At 56.2% G+C, this 16,812-nt stretch overlaps 1 protein-coding gene across 3 annotated transcripts in view; it reads left to right on the top strand.

Moving 5' to 3' along the window:
• Window positions 1-1,046: 1,046 nt before the first annotated feature.
• Window positions 1,047-16,812, top strand: part of SH3GL1 (SH3 domain containing GRB2 like 1, endophilin A2) — a gene marked incomplete at its 5' end in the record, with an annotated part of 31,699 nt that continues 15,933 nt past the window's right edge. For all 3 annotated transcript variants that reach the window (XM_084276454.1, XM_084276456.1, XM_084276455.1), the window contains one exon: window positions 1,047-1,091. In XM_084276454.1, the coding sequence (XP_084132580.1) occupies window positions 1,047-1,091 (45 nt within the window). The remainder of the gene's footprint in view (window positions 1,092-16,812) is intronic.

Consider the following 16,812-nt stretch of genomic DNA (forward strand, 5'->3'; position numbering starts at 1 on the left):
ACGCACGGAGAGCTCTGATTGGCTAGCTGGGTGAGGGCCGGCGGGGTGCCGCTTGGGTCCTTACGCCTGCCCGCTTAGCCGGGCGGGAAACCAGCGCTGCGGCGGTGACGGCCCCGGGGCCGGCTCCGGAGGCGATCGGGGCAACCTGTCCCAAGCAGCGGGCGGAGGGGTGGAGCCGCTCAGCGTGAGGCGCCACCGAGGGGCCTGAGCCAGGGCGCGAAATGGCGGCGGGGCCGGTGGCCAATGAGCGGCCGCTGCTGCGCCGCGCAGGCGCAGTGGGGGGAAGAGAGGACGGGTCGCTGCCGCAGGGAATTCTGGGAGTTGTAGTTCGGCGGCGGGAGGCGCAGCGCCGCCATTCCCTCCCCGGCCCGTTCCCCCGCGTCCCGCCCGCCCTCCCCTCCTTCCAGCCGGCCTCGGGCGGTGCTGCGGGCCCTCAGCTCCGCCGCCTCGCTGCCCAGCACGGAGCCCCCTCAGGCTTAGAGCTTTAACCCCCCGCGCGGGTGAGCCCGTAGCCGGCAGCGAAGTCACCGGGCACCGCGGAGCTGCCCGCGGTGTTTCTCCCCAGCCCGCCTGGCGCGGAGCCGGCTCCGCACCGCGCCGTGACACCGGGCCCTCTGCGGGGCCGGGGGCGGAGGCGGGACGCGGCAGCCCTGAGGGCCCCGCTCCCCGAGCCAGCCCCTCCGGCCTCCAGCGCGCCGAGGCGGGCCCCAGGCGGGACCCGGCCGTCCCCGTCCCGCGCCTCCAGCCGCTCGGTGAGGAGGCGTCATCCCCGCCGGCAGGCGGCGCGGCGGCACCACGTGGCGGGCGAGGCGGCGCTCCGGCCGGCGGGAACGAGCTTCTCGCTGGTGCCGGTAGCGGCGCCTCCGCCGGGCCGGCAGAGGGCGGGACGGGCGTTTCCTGGCGGCGGAAGCGGCGGCGGCGGCGGCAGCAGCAACGGCCGGGCCGAGCTGAGCTGGGCTGAGCTGGGCTGGGCTGGGCTGGGCTGGGGTCCCCTCCTGAGCGCCCAGGCGTCCCGCCGCCCCCAGGCGTCCCGCGGCGGCGGCAGCATGTCGGTGGCGGGGCTGAAGAAGCAGTTCTACAAGGCGAGCCAGGTGAGGCACCGGCCGGGCCCCTCCCGCCCTTCCCCCGTCCCCTTCCCCTCGCAGTTTCCCCCTCCCCATCCTCCCGCTGCCGCCTCCCTCGGGCCGGTTCGGTGGCGCCCCCGGTACCCGCCGTTATCCCGGGGCCAGTGCTTCCCCCCCCCTCCCCGGTCCGTGTTCGCCGGGTACATCCCTCGCCGGTGGCCGGTGTTACAGCTCGGTACCCCCCCGCCCCGGTATCCTCCTCTCCTGCCTTCCCGCCGCCGCCCGGATCCCCGGGTTCCCCCGTTGCTTTCCTCTCCCGGTGGCTCCCGGCCATCCCGGGGCTCGGTGTGTCGTCCCGTCCCGGAGCAGGGTACCCCAGCCCTGTGACCCCCTCGGATGCTTCCCAAACCCTCTGAGGGGGGGTGAGGGGGGCTGTTGAAGGGTCCCGGGGCCGGTCCTGTACCACCCCCACCGCCCCGGGGGGGAGCCCAGCAGAGAAACGCATCCGCTGTGGGCTGGAGGGTCCCTGGTTTTGGGGTGAGGGGTGAGGGGGTCCTTCCCCCCCTCTCTGTGCCCTCATTGGCCAAGATGCTCTTTTGGAGCAGCATTTTAAGGAGAAAAACCCCAGAAAGCAGCAACCTTACAGAGTGTGAGGTGGTAACTGGGGGAAGGGGGGGGGGGGTGTCACCGGCCCTGAGTGTCACCGGCCCCGTTAACCTCAGGCAGCTGCATCCCGACCTCGGGAAGCTCCTGCTTCCCAGAGAACAGCTGGCTCAGGAGTTTGGGGGTTGGCAGGAGACCCTGAGCCCCATCCTGCACGGAAACAGCCCAGGGGAGAGCGGAAAAAACTTGTCAGATGGGTGATTTTCAGCCAAGAGGAAACTGATCCCGTAATCGATCGGTCCAGCCATCAACTGGAGTTTGTCGTGGCTCCTCACAGCACAGGGAAAAGGGGGGGTGGGATGGGGGCAGCAGCTCCCTACACCCCCAAATATAAAACCCTGCTTCTAATGGGGTTTACAAACACCCCATCCCTCACCCTGGGTGTGAGGGGTGGCTGTTCCCAACCCCCCCAAACAGAGTTACCCCTCCTCCAGCCTACAACCACCGCTGACATCAGCAGTCTGGGTTAGTTTATATATATTTTAAATTCACTTTTAGACCCATTCAGGAGTGGCAAACGTTCCTCTGCTTCCCCCAGTCGCTGCTATTCTCCCCCTGTTTTCAAACAGAGATAAATTTTGCTCAAACCACCCGTGTTTTTCCCTAGTTTAAACCCCTTTAAGCTCAGCCTCAGCCTGTCCCCTCCTTTCTTGGCTGCCTTTACCCCCAAACCCCATTTTGCTTCAACAGCAAAGCAAAATAACAAATCCCTTAAGTCATTTCCCACCCCTCCACCCCCTTTCTCACGAGCCCCTGCATCGTGGCGTTGGGTTTTGGGGGGGTTTTGGGGTTTTTTTTTAAGGACTTGGACAGGGGAAGGTTGTGCTGAGAACTCAGTGTAGGAGGATTTTGTTGGCGTGGATGTGCCGTGGTGGTGTCGTAGGCAATTAGAGGTGAAAGCTCATGGATGAGTCAGGAGTAGCTGTGTTTCTAAAGGCTAAAACCAGCGTTTTAAAACACCCAAGGGAGCCTTTCTTGGGAGGGGGAATTGGTGTGAAATGAAATCATAATGTGGAACCTTGAAATCATCCATGGTCTCTGGTGGTGTGGGTTGGGGGGTTTTCTTAAAAGATGTCTCTTTTTTTTTGGTCTTTTTAGTCTTTTTTTGGTCTTTTTTTTGTCTTAGAATGAGCCATTTGGGTTACTTGGGGAACAATTAAACCCGATGCAGCTGTCCAAGGAGAAGTTAATTGCCTGACAGGCTGACTTGGTGGCCCCTTCGCCTCTCAGACTTGGCTTGAGCGCTTCAGGCTGTGCTTGGGGGTGTGTACCAGTGGGAGATAAGGTGTAGTTGCAGTTGTGGTGTGTGGGTTTGTGGCTGCATGGTGAGGTCTTTCCCAGCTCTCATTGTCACGGGGCTTTGGGAGCTGGTTAATCTGAAGGAGGTGGGTTTTTCGGGGGGGGGGAGGTTTTCCCACCACGGATCAGCGAAGCGATTCGCTTTGCAGGGATGAGAAGGATGGAGTCCTCTTGCAGAGGTGCTGCCACCCCCTTTTGCAGTGCCCTGATGACTTGGGATGTGGGTATCAACACTATTGAGATGCTTAAACTGGGAACTGAGAGCGACTGGTTCTAGTGTGGCCGTTTCTCAGTCTTCTCGTAGTCTCCCTTCCCTTTCCACCCTCCTTCCCTTTCAAAGAATCATGGAATCCCAGACTGGTCTGGGTTGGAAGGGACCCCAAGGATCACAGAGCTCCAACCCCCCTGCCACAGGCAGGGACACCAACCTCCAGGCCTGGAGCTACACAAGGTTGCCCAGGGCCCCAGCCAACCTGGCCTGGAACACCCCCAGGGACGGAGCACCCACCTTCCTTTTCCACCCTCCTTCCCTCTCCCTCCACCAGTCCCACTCCTCAGCCACCCCTTGGCTGGAGGAGAGGAGGATTAGTTATTTTTTGGCTCCCTTAAGCCCATCAGATGCTGCCAAACCCAAACATGTGGAAGATCTTTCCTAAAACGCCGTGTTTCCTTCCACGTCTGTTGTTAATTGAAGGAAAACTGAGCCAGGCCTGAGGTCCACGAGGACCTCAGCACCGCTGGAGCAGCGGGTTTGGGATCCTCCCTGCATGATGAGGGGGGGAATCTTTTCACCCTCCTCAGTAGCCACAGGGAGCAGGGCTTGGTTTGTGGGTCCACTGCTTCCCTGGGTGCCCACACATCAGAGAGAGCAGAGATAACACCCTGCCAAAACAATAAATAACCAGCTAAAGGCAAGAATAAAACCTCCTGCTGCAGATGGTGAGTGCTGCTGCCTGTGCATCCAGAACAGGTTTTGCTAGATCACAGCAAAATGTTCTTTTTAAAAGGCAAAAAAAAAAAAAAGAAAGAAGAACAAACCAGCAGTAGAAAATGTTCTTGCAAAAGGAAAGAGGAGAAGCAGCAGCAGCGTTGAGCTCCAGTGTGGTGAGCAAGGGTGGGAAGTGCTGCCCTGCCCCAGCCCTTGCTTGCAGGTATGAGACAGGTTGATCCCACTTAGGAATTTGCAGGAGGTTTGTGGTGGAGAAACAGCTTTTTTTTTTGCACTGTTTTGCTTCTCAGACAGCCTGGCATGGGACCTCAGAGCCTGCAAACCCCCCCAACCTCTGGATAGGGTGAGTGGCACAGAGCAAGGTGCCTGCCTTGAGTGAACCTGGCTCTTGCTGAGTGTAAGTGGGTTTGTCACTGCACAGAGCAGCAGCCTGGCACTGGCACCAGCAGGTTTATCAGCCACTGGTTTGACAGGACAAGCCCTGGGGTGGAGGCTGATAAAGGTGTCCCCTCCCTCTGTGACAGCAGGATTGTCCCACCTGGCATTGTGTGCAGAGGCAGGAGAAGCAGCACAGCCCAGCCTGCTCACTGGGGACTGCTCTGATCCAGGGAGTGGCTGGCAGTGTCCCCATCCATACCCCATGCTGGGGTGGGGTCACCAGGGCTCCTGCTCTGGCTGCTGTGCCCTGGATGTGGGGAGCTGGTGCTGGGAGCATCCCTCTCTGCTGGGCAGGAGTCACCCAGCAGGTGACTGAGGGATGGTTGCCCAAACACTGTGATTTCAAGCCTGGTGTGGGGCCCTTTTGGGGACATAACATGTGTTTTAGTGTGTGTCAGTGCTTCAGCTCAGCAGGCTCAGCCTGAGCAGAGGCAGACAGCGTTGCTGTTACAAACCAGACTGGCCTTCAGCCCTGGGCACCCCCATCACCCCAGGCAGGATCAACGTGCTCCCGAAGCCTGCGTGGTTCCAGCCTGAACCCTGCCAGGCCTGCTTGGCTTTAGGAGATAGGGGGAGTGAGTGGCAGCTGCTGCACCCCAGAAGTCCTGGCCTGAGACCAGGAGCAGCACCCTCCTCCCCACACAAGGTACAAAAGCCCTTTGCCAAGCAGGGTGAGGGGGCAGAGAGGCCAGTGCTAATGAAAGCCAACAAGCCCTTGATGTGCACGCTCTTTGCTGGGTTTGATGATTGCCTTCAAGGCTTCTGAAGGGATTTTTTTGGACCATGAGTAGCTGCTGCTTGCTTTCTGCCTGTTTCTGAGAGCCTGGGATGTGCTCTGGAGCCTCCAACAGCCCTTTCAGCCCAGAAGGACCGAGCGCTTCCCACTTCCCGGCCGGTTGGGAAGGAGCCCTGGGAGTTTCCTTCCCCCCAGCCTGGTGCTGAGGCACTGCCATGTGATGACATCTGCTCAGAAGGCTGAGCCAGAGGAATCCTCTCCTGGATGTGCTGCACAGGGACCTTTTGGTGCCAGGGGACACAAGCAGGGATGACATTCCTCCTCCTTCTATTGTTCTGGCCTTCATGGTCCTTTGCTCTTGCCCACGCTGGATTGGGCTTTGTTTTCTTTCTCTTTGGGCAGGGCTCTCTCTGTGGTGGCTTTGTGCTTTCAAATGTGGGGTTCTTTCCTCCCTTTCCTGAGTGATAACTTTTTAACAGCTAACCTTTGAGGGGGTTTGGGGATAAAAAAGCCAGGGATCTCCTTGAGAGAGTCCAGAGGAGGCTACGGAGATGATTAAAGGTCTGGAGCATCTTCCCTATCATAGAATCCCAGCCTGGGCTGGGTTGGAAGGGACCCCAAGGGTCACAGAGCTTCAACCCCCCTGCCACAGGCAGGGACACCAATTTCCAGGCCTGGAGCTACACAAGGTTGCCCAGGGCCCCAGCCAACCTGGCCTTGGACAGCTCACTTTCTATGAGGAGAGGCTGAAAGAACTGGGGCTGTTCAGCCTGGAGAGAAGAAGCCTGAGAGGGGATCTGATCAATGGTTATCAATATCTGAAGGGTGGGACACAGGGGGACATGGGCAGCCTCTTCTCAGTGTCTGTGGAGACAGGACAAGGGACAATGGCTGCAAGTTGGAGCACAGGGAGTTCCACACCAACATGGGGAAGAACTTTTCCCCAGTGAGGGTGAGGGAGCCCTGGGACAGGCTGCCCAGGGGGTGTGGAGTCTTCTTCTCTGGAGAGATTCCAGCCCCGTCTGGACACCGACCTGTGTGACCTGTCCTGGGGAGCTGCTTTGGCAGGGGGCTGGACCCCATGGGCTCTGGAGGTCCCTTCCCACCCCTACAACTCTGTGAGTCCATTTTAAGGGTCAGTCCTTCAAGTGTTTGGCTCTCTGGCCCTTTCTCCTGTAGACATAAGATGCTTTTCCACTTCCCGCCCTGGCTCTGTGTGCAGCTGGGTGGGGGGTTTCTTGGGCCATGACAGATGAACCATGCACTCCAGATCTGCTGCTGGAAGAGAAACAGGAAGCACAGAATGCAGGATAACCTTCCACATGGAAAACCAAACCCAGGAGGCCCTTTTCCCTGGCCAGAGCTTGTCTGTCAGTGCCTCATCTTGCTGCAGATGCTTTTGAGTGGGGCTGCCCTCCAGCTCTAACTCGCTCCAGCTCTGGCACAGGCTGATGCACCCCGAGTTCACCTGCAGGTTTTTGCTCCAGCTCATCACTGCTGGAGTTTAAACTCTGGATGGTGTCATGGTGGAGAGGAGCTATGGAGCAGAGGGTCCTGCTCCCTCTGCCCACCCTGCTGCAGGGAGGTTATCGCAGTGGCAAGGACATCAGAGAAGCAACAGGCTGCTTTGGGTTGGAAGGGACCTTTCCCATCACCTCATCCAAGCTCCTGCCATGGAGTTTTCAACTTCCATCAGGTCACTCAGGGCTCTGTCCAACCCTGACTGTGAACATCTCCAGGGATGGGGCATCTCCCACCTCTCTGGACAAGCTCCTCCCATGTTCCACTACCCTCAGAGTAACAGATCTTTTCCTTACATCCCAGATCTTGTAGGTCTGTTAGACCTTTGCCTGCAGCTGCTTGGCTCCTCCAGCAGTTAGTAAAGCCAAGAGTGGACTGGAAATGCTCTGTGTGGTGGCTTTTTCCTTTCCCAGGAAGCCAAGCTGAAGGCAGGAGGGTGTGTGGGCAGCAGTTGGGCAGGGCTGCCTGCTCTGATGGGCATCACATCCAGGGAAAGCCCTTGCTGGTCCCTTAGACCAAGGCTTCAACCCACAGGAGAGCACCCAGAGCTGCAAATGGAGGAACCAGGCACCTGAGGGGCAGTTGAGGTGCTATTTTTGGGCTTACATGTTCTTTTTGAGCTTTTTCTGGTGAATTTTGCAAGTGCCTGAGCCCGTCCCTCTACGGCAAGGTCTGGGGAGCAGCAGGAGGTCCTGGAGCTCCTTGTTTCTGCCATGGCACTGGAAGTGCTTTGATGCCAAAGGTGGAATGAGGACTGGGTGCTGCTCCAGGTCATTCCTGGAGGAGGCAGCTGGCAGTGTCGGGCTCTGTGTTCCTTATCTGGAGATGGGAATTTGGACTGGGGAGTCCAGGGATTTTTGCTGATTCCTGCCAGCCTGACCTTCCCTCCCCCAGCACCTGGGCTTTGTGTGATTAATATTAACCTGAGCTGGGTTCCCCTGCAGCTTCCCTGGTTTATTTTTCAGTATTAACCTGCTCCTGAGGCTGGAGGGAACATCCCACGGGTTCAGCTTCCCGGTCGGGGTCCATCCAGCCTGGAGATCCTTTGCCTCACACCCTGAGATCACCCCCCCAGCAGTTTTCTGGTTAACAGACCGTAGCCAAAGGGTGGTGGTCAATGGGTCTGTGTCCAGGTGGAGGCTGGTGGCAAGTGGGGTCCCCCAGGGGTCTGTCTTGGGACCGGTTCTCTTTAACATCTTTATCAATGACATGGATGATGGAATTGAGTGCACCCTCAGCAAGTTTGGGGATGACACCAAGCTGAGTGGGGTGGGTGACACACCAGGAGGAAAGGAGCCATCCAGAGGGATCTTGACAGGCTGGAAAGGTGGGCCTGGGGGAACCTGATGAGGTTCAACACTGCCAAGTGTCAGGTGTTGCACTTGGGACGGAAGAATCCCAGACACAGATACAGACTGGGAGAAGAGCTCCTGGAGAGCAGCCCTGCTGAGAAGGACTTGGGGATTGTGGTGGATGAGAAGCTTGACATGAGCCAGCAGTGGCTCTTGCAGCTCGTAGGGCCAATGGGATCCTGGGCTCCATCAGCAGAGGGGTGGCAGCAGGGACAGGGAGGGGATTGTCCCTCTCTGCTCTGCCCTCCTGAGGCTCCAGCTGGAGTCCTGTGCCCAGAGCTGGGGCCCTCAATACAAGAAGGATGTGGGACTGTTGGAGAGGGGTCAGAGGAGCCACAAGGATGATTAGAGGGCTGGAGCAGCTCCCCTATGGAGAGAGGCTGAGGGAGCTGGGCTGGGTCAGCCTGGAGAAGAGAAGGCTGTGGGGGGACCTCATTGCAGCCTCCCAGTCCCTGGAGGGAGCAGAGGAACAGGAGGGGAATCAGCTTGTTCAAAGGGGAGATAATGGCAGGACAAGGGGGATGGAGTGAAGCTGGAGGAGGGGAGGGTTAGATTAGATATTAGGGGGAAGTTCTTTCCAGAGAGAGTGGTGAGGGGCTGGAAGGGGCTGCCCAGAGAGGGGGTGGGTGCCCCATCCCTGGGGGTGTTCAAGGCCAGGTTGGCTGGGGCCCTGGGCAACCTTGTGTAGCTCCAGGCCTGGAGGTTGGTGTCCCTGCCTGTGGCAGGGGGTTGGAGCTCTGTGACCCTTGGGGTCCCTTCCAACCCAGCCCAGGCTAGGATTCTAGGATTCTATGATTTTCTGTCACTGAAGATGGGTGTTTCTGTCCTGGATCCACACGTGGCAGCTGAATCCATAGGGGCTGGGAGATGATGTGCTGGAGAGCAGCCCCTGCAGAGAAGGATTTGGGGGTGCTGGTGGACGAGAGGGGTGATGTGAGCCACCAGTGTGTGCTCACAGCCCAGAAGACCAACCACATCCTGGGCTGTGTCAAAAGGAGTGTGGCCAGCAGGTTTTTGGGGGCGGAATTCTGCCCCTCTGCTCTGCCCTGGTGAGACCTCACTTGGAGTGCTGGAGTCCTCAGCATAAAAAGGACGTGGACCTGTTGGAATGAGTCCAGAGGAGGCCACAGAGGTGGTCAGAGGGCTGGAGCAGCTCTCCTGTGAAGCCAGGCTGAGAGAGTTGGGCTTGTGCAACCTGGAGAAGAGAAGGCTCAGGAAGATCTTAGAGCACCTTCCAGTCCCTGAAGGGGCTACAAGGAAGCTGGGAAAGGACTTCTTAGAAGGGCCTGGAGTGATGGGGTGAGGGAGAATGGTTTTAAATTGGGAGGGGGAGATTTCAGTTGGATATTAGGAAGAGATTCTTCCCTCTGAGGGTGGGGAGTCCCTGGCACAGGGGGCCCAGGGGAGTGGTGGCTGCCCCCTCCCTGGAGGTGTTCAGGGTTGGGTTGGATGGGGCCTTGAGCAGCCTTGAGAGGTGTCCCTGCCCATGGTGGTGGGGGGGTGCAACTTGATCTCCAAGGTTCCCTCCAGCCCCAGCTGTCATGTGGTCCATGGGCAGGCGAAGGAGGACGCACGTCCTCTGCTTCCAGCAGAGCAAAGGGCGACTCAGCTTCACCACGTGCTGCTTCTAGTGCAGGTGATGATGGTGACCAGCTACTTCACCAAATCCCAGTGGATTTGGGATGCCTGCCACCACATCTAGCTCAAATGACTGTGTGCAGGGGGGTCTCCAGGTTAACTCCAGCTCCTGGTTTGTCTTCCATGTATCGCCTGGCGCAGGGGCAGCTTTCAGCTGGTTAATCATTGCTGAGCTCAGCTCCCTGATGGAGCACTTTTCATCTCCTCTCAGCATTGTTCAGCCCATCAGGAGTCCCAGGCTGGGGATGCCTCATGTCTCTGGGCTGGTTACCTTAACGTGGCTTTTTTGTTCCCTTTTCAAATTGTTTTCACAGCTCTTGGGCTGTAACAGTAACAAGAGCTCAGATTCTTGGAAGGCAAAGGCAGAGAGCAGAGGTGGAAAACTCCAGCTCTCTGCACCCTGCTCCCTTTGCTTCCCTTCCTGGTTTCTAATGGGGAGCAGGGAAAGTGTTATCCCACAGCTGGGGGAATGTGGGATGCGGGAAGGATACGTGACTCAGGGCTTTGGGGGGGGGGGGATTGTGTGGCTTTGGGAGCACAGATTCCTCATCCTCATCTCTCTGTGCATAGCAGTGCTTGTGTGTCTGCCTCAGGGCTCTCAGCCTGGAGTTATCTATTTATCTAATTAACTGTTTTCACAGGTTATGGGGGAACCATTGAAAAGGGGACGGCGCCAAGGGGGATGGTTTGTGGATGAGGTGGAAGGAAATCCTTCCTCCCCCTTCTCCCTGCCAATACTTTCCTCCTGGGAAAGAGCAAACTAGGGATGAGATGAGCCAGGCTGGCTTGTTAAAGCTGATTCATTTCTTTAGCACATGATTTTTTTTTCCCCTTCTTTCTCTTCCCCCATCCCTACGTATGCCAGCGCCTTCTGCCAGGGCTCACAGCCCCATCCAAGCCCTGGGTGGTAAAACCAGAAGCTGGGCAGTTCCTTCTGCCCAAAGCTGCAGAAATACCATTGTAGAAGTTAAAATTATGGGCTGCCTCAGTAGGTTTGGTGCCCCTCAGAGAGGGAATTTGTGTGCAGTGGGGTGTGTGTGGGGGGGGGTTAATACAAGACCTGCAGCTTGCATCCATGTCAGTGTCCCTTCTGGAGAAGGCTGCTGGTTTGCATCACTCTCAATTCAGGATGCTGAATTGCTGAAAAGACCTAAAATGAAATAAATCCATCATCCAGAAGGTCTGTGATGCCAGCTGAGCTCCCTCACGTGGGGGCTTGGTGATGCATCTCCACGTCGATGCTGTTCCGTGAGACTCCTCGCGGTGCAGAGGGCTGAGCTCCTGGCCCATCTTTTTCATTGCACTGATCAAATCATCAGCCTGAGCTGGAGCTCCTGTCATGGGGGTCACTTTCTGTCCCAAACTGTGTGGTTTGTTTCCCCCCCCACCCCTCCTTGGTGAGCAGGTTAGTCCCTGCAGAGCCAAAGCTGATGGGGAAGGATCCAGACTGGGAAATCCCCACAGCATCGTGTAGCTTCTCCTCTCATAAAGTGCTGTGTGACATGTCTTAGTGCAGGACTCAACCCCTCTTGGCCTCTCCCTGTGATTATAAAAGCAATAATTAATTTTTTTATTGCTTTTTTTGTGAAGGTTTCCTCTTCCCCTTGGCCCCTTCCAGCCCGTGGCTTTCAGGAACAGGTTCCTGTTGACAGGAAAGAGCCACGTTTGGCTCGAGCTGGATAAACAAGTCACTGGTGGGATCTTCTCCAGCAGCCACGGGGTTTCACTGCAGGATGTGGGTTTGCCCATAACCCCTGTCCCAGGGGGACACACACAGTCCCCTGAGTTCCTGGCCCTGCCTTGCTCCTCCCCTGGCAGCTGATGGAGAGACCATCAAGAGAGAGTCTGGGCTGCTCTTGCTTTTGCCTTCTGGTGGGTGGAATTAGCTCTGTTGCTGATACCTCATGGAAAGGACCAGGCTTTGTGTCCTTTAAAAGCTGCTGGGAATTTTAGAATCTCCCTATCCCACATTAACTGGTTATTAATAAAGTTCATGATACTGTCACTAATTAGATTTTCTTTATTATTATTTTTGGAGCAGGAAAGCACAGTTAATCGTGTCTCCCTGGTGAAATTCTCTCTTTCAGACAGAAGATAAAATTTGCATGATTAAAGCCTTAAAGAGCTGTTTCTAATGGAGAAAAAGCTTCAGAATTCAGCCTAGAGCTGGAAAACCAGCCTGTATTTTTTTGTCTGCCCAGACTTTATTCATCAGTGATCATTCATTAACCACTTTCTTGAGCAAATTCAGTTTGGCTTTCCAGGACTGGCTATATTTAACTTCAATCCTGCCACCTTTCAGAGAATCCCAGCCTGGGCTGGGTTGGAAGGGACCCCAAGGGTCACAGAGCTCCAACCCCCTGCCACAGGCAGGGACACCAACCTCCAGGCCTGGAGCTACACAAGGTTGCCCAGGGCCCCAGCCAACCTGGCCTTGAACACCCCCAGGGATGGGGCACCCACCCCTCTCTGGGCAGCCTGTTCCAGCCCCTCACCACTCTCTCTGGAAAGAACTTCCCCCTAATATCTAATCTAAACCTCCCCTCCTTCAGCTTCACTCCATCCCCCTTGTCCTGCCATTATCCACCCTTTGAACAAGCTGATTCCCCTCCTGTTCCTCTGCTCCCTCCAGGGACTGGGAGGCTGCAATGAGGTCCCCCCACAGCCTTCTCTTCTCCAGGCTGAACCAGCCCAGCTCCCTCAGCCTCTCTCCACAGGGGAGCTGCTCCAGCCCTCTGAGCATCCTTGTGGCTCCTCTGACCCCTCTCCAACAGCCCCACATCTTTCTTGTATTGGTGGCCCCAGCTCTGGACACAGGACTCCAGCTGGGGCCTCAGGAGGGCAGAGCAGAGAGGGACAATCCCCTCCCTGTCCCTGCTGCCACCCCTCTGCTGATGGAGCCCAGGATCCCATCACCCTTCTGAGCTGCAGGAGCCACTGCTGCTCCTGGGAAGCTCCTCATCCCTCCTGTTCTCCTTCACTCTGGTGTGGAAAACACTCTGGTTGCTGCTGACGTGTGGCCGTGCAGATGCTTCTGGGGGCGACTTAAGGGGACACAGAAATCCACAGCACCAGATGTCTGTGCAGCTATTCTCATTGGATCAGATCCTCCTAATTGTGCTGGATGTATTTTAAGGACTGAGGGAGGCTGCACTTAGCAGGGATAACATGATCCAAGTGGTATCTACACCGGGGTGGAACGGCGATAGCGATGCAGTGCTAATGGCATCTGTGGAGTAAAAGTCAAACTGGGGAGTGCTGGGAGGGGGTTTCTCATGTTTAAACCATTCTGAAATGAGTGTTGGCATTAGTTAATGAGGTGCAGCAAGAAAGCAAAGTAATCAAGGGGGTTGGCATTGGCTGGAAGCATGGCAGGAGTACCTGGGTGTGGGGAAGGTGCCATATGGAGCTCTCAGGGGGGCTGATGCAGGAGCAGGGGTTTGGTCTGGTCCAGCACATCATTGCTGGGTCTCTCCCAGGAGTTCCAGGGATGCCTGTACCCTTGCTCCCACTCCCTTTTTCCTTAGGATGCTGTGCTCTGGCCTGATAGCCCCTAAGCTTTTCCTAGTATTCAAATTACCAAGGAAAATGCTTATTTATAGTGTTCTCAATTATTTCTCTCCCTCTTTGATGTTTGTGTACACTGGGATATCGCTGGGTCCATCCTGGAGTCTTTACTCCTGGAAAACGTGCTCTGCATGGGGCTGGCTTTCCCTTTGATGGAGCTGAGCTCCTGCCTGAGCTCAGCATCCCTGGGTTTGATCTCTCTCTCTCTCTCTCTCCTGTCTGGGGAACTCACCTTGGCTCTTCCCTGAACTCATTACCACTGTCTGCCACCCAAAGCTGAAACATGGCCATGACTCAGCTTGGTAGGCAGTCGCTCTACATGTCCTGCCAGCCTGGTTTGGTCTCATCCAGAGGTTCTTCTTCCCTGGGGAGGTGCTTTTTCATCTGGCTCAGTTCACACAGGGAGCAGAAATCCCTTCTGCTGCTTTCTTACAAGCTGTCCTACAGCCTCCATGGGTCCCCCAGGGACACAGAGGTGTTGTAAACCCTCCTGTTAATTCCCCCACCCTTTTTTTTTGGTGTGAAATCCTTCAGAGCAACATGCAGATGGTCAGGACTGATCCTCTCCACGTGCTGACCAAAGGACAGGACTGCTGGGTGTCTCACCTCAGTTTGTCATTGCAGCTTTGCAGAAGAGGAACCAGAGGCTCACAGTTACTCAGAGGCACTTCTCTCCTAGTGCTTTGTACTTTGAGATCACATCTCCAGCACGTGGAGCTGCTCGTCCTTTGTTTCCCCTCCTGGGTTGGCAGAGGTGGGGTGGAGCTGCAGAGGAATGATGGCTCAGCAGCTCTGCAGAAGGCAGGCTGTGATTCACTAAAACTCTGCTGAGAGAGGACGTAGGGAGGTTGGGGCAGGAAATCTGGATGTCAGGCAAATATTCCACGTTTCCTCTTGGTTTAGGGGACTTCCTCTGACTTGCTGGAGTCACTGTGAGTGGGTGATGAGAAGGGCATTGCTGGCAGAGAGCTGCTGCTTTTCCCTGAACGTGTTTTATTTCCCCTGTTAACTTCACCCAATTCATTATTACTTCTTTTAATGACTAGTGTTTCCCCCCAGCTGGACAGAAATCCTGCCTCCTTCAGTACAGAGCATGTGAGAAGTAACTTAAGAGTAGGAGAAAATGTTCACCAAGCAAATGGCTGTTGCTGGCTGGTGGGAGGTGCCTCCTCAAGAACATTTCAAGCAGCTCCCCATGGTGAGAGCTGGGTATGGAAACCTTTCTGCTCTGGGCTGAGGCTGGCTGGGTGTTAGCTGACCAGTGAGGTAACTGAGCTGTCAGCTTCTGCTCCTGGAGGGATGGAGGCACCATTTTTGTCACAGAATCACTAGGTTGGAAAAGACCTTTAAGATCATCAAGTCCAACCATTCCCATCCTGTGCTAAACCAGATCCCTGAGCACCTCATCTCCCCTTTTTTAAACACCCCCAGGGAAGGTGACTCAGCCCCTCCCTGGGCAGCCTGTTCCAGCCCTGACAACTCTGCCAGGGAAGAACTTTTCCCTCCCATCTGCTCTGACCCTGCCCTGGGGCAGCTTGAGCCCATTGCCCCTTGTCCCATCTCCTGTCCCCTGGCTGAAGAGACCATCGCCCACCTCTCTGCACCCTCCTGGCAGGGCAGGGGAGGTGGGGAGAAGGTCTCCCCTCAGCCTCCTCTTCTCCAGGCTGAACACCCCCAGCTCCCTCAGCTGCTCCTCAGAGGATTTGCCCTCCAGCCCCTTCCCCAGCCTGGTTGCCCTTCTCTGGACTCGCTCCAGGACCTCAATGTCCTTCTGATGGTGAGGAGCCCAGAACTGGACCCAGCACTCGAGGTGCAGCCTCCCCAGTGCCCAGTCCAGGGGCACAATCCCCTCCCCAGCCCTACTGGCCACACTATTCCTGACACAAGCCAGGATGCCATTGGCTTTCCTGGGCACACTGCTGGCTCATATTCAGCCTGCAGTCACCCAACACCCCCAAGTCCTTCTGCTGGAGCAGTTAGCTTGGAGGGCACCAGGATGGGCAGAGAGAGTTGGAAACAGGGATCACAACCAGGATTTTAACCACTGTCTCTCTCCAGATGAGCAAGGACCTGGCAGCAGTGTGTTCCTGTGCCCTTCTCTGCCCCAAGCTCTGAGTGTGACCTGCTGGCTGCTGCTGAAGTTGGCTTTTTTCATTTAATTCATGTTGTCCTCATTCCTCTGAGCCCATCTGCTGGATGGAGCTGAGTCACTCGGTGGTGCTTTGAGTAGGTGATTTGACAGGTGGCTCCCTAGAAAGCTGTCTCTGCGTGCTGCAGCTCTCTCCTTGTGCTTTCTACATGGTAACATTACAGCCTGAGGTCACTTTGAAGGCTTTTTGCCTTGTCAGGAGGGAAGGGAAGGAACTCTTCAAGCTCTTCATTGTTCTAGGCTGACCTTCCTGCTCCAAATCAAGGCAATTCCTTTGGAGTTGGGTGGAGAGTGGCTGGATGATCCCCATCTCAGATGGGGAGTGGGTGGAAAAGCTGGGTTTGTTTCTAGAACATGTTTTTCCCAGTGCACATGTCTGGAGGCAGTGGAGCACCTCTCCAATGCCTGTGCATGAGCACATGGCTGGTACTCCAGTGGTGAGTCTGAGATCACAGAATCATAGAGCCCTGTGATTCTGTGGGACCTCCAGAGCCCATGGGGTCTAACCCCCTGCTAAAGCAGCTCCCTAGGACAGGTCACACAGGTCAGTGTCCAGAGAAGGAGACTCCACACCCCCTGGGCAGCCTGTCCCAGGGCTCCCTCACCCTCACTGGGGAAAAGTTCTTCCCCATGGGACCATCCCTCCTTGTGAAAGATGCAAACAGGGAAAAATCAAGGCAGGAAGAAAGTTCAGAGGAGAAGATTGAGGGCTGGATAAGCATCAGAATGCTCTGGTGAGGTGTTTGGTGGCTTGACCAGGTGGGTACAGCAGCCAGGTCCATGTGCCCAGGGACAGGTTAGGTCCATGGCAGGAGCCAGTGGCAGCACCTTGCTGGGAGGGGCAGGAGGGTGAGAACTTCAGCTGCTGTTCCTCTTCCTCTGGTTTGCCCAACAGGGATGTCCAAAATGATGAGCCTGGTGTCTGCTGGGTGACCTTCTGAGGTTCTCTTCCCTCTTCCAACACTTGTCAGGCCGAATTCTCCCCTTGGACTTACAGCTTTGGGACCAAGAAGGTCCCAGCAGTGCTCAGCCTGGAGAGGACCACAGAGCTGCTGGGTGTCTCCAGTGCCCCAGCTATTCCAGAACGTGTGCTCCTCTTCATTACAAGGCCACTAGTAATTGTTCTGCACAACAAACACTCAGATCTGTTTTCTTCTCCTTAAAGTAGGTCAGGAGTTGCTCAGCTCAGCAAGTGCTTTGCTGTGGGCGTGCCGCTCTCTCCTTAAATTGGGGTGTCTGCTGCCTCTCAGCAGCGTCCTTCCTTAGGAAGGGTTGCCTTCCAGTTTTAATTACAGGTTAAAAAAAAGCTTTAAAGCCTCAAAGGAGGAGGAATACAGTCAGATCTACCAAGCTAACAGTGTGCAGAGGCAGAGCTGCAGGCTGGCTGGGGAGAAAAGGGCTGTTTGCAGCCTGGGAGCTCTGGTGGGTTTGTATCG

This window comes from Gallinula chloropus (assembly GCF_964237585.1).
Source record: "Gallinula chloropus genome assembly, chromosome: 28".
Taxonomy (NCBI): Eukaryota; Metazoa; Chordata; class Aves; order Gruiformes; family Rallidae; genus Gallinula; species Gallinula chloropus.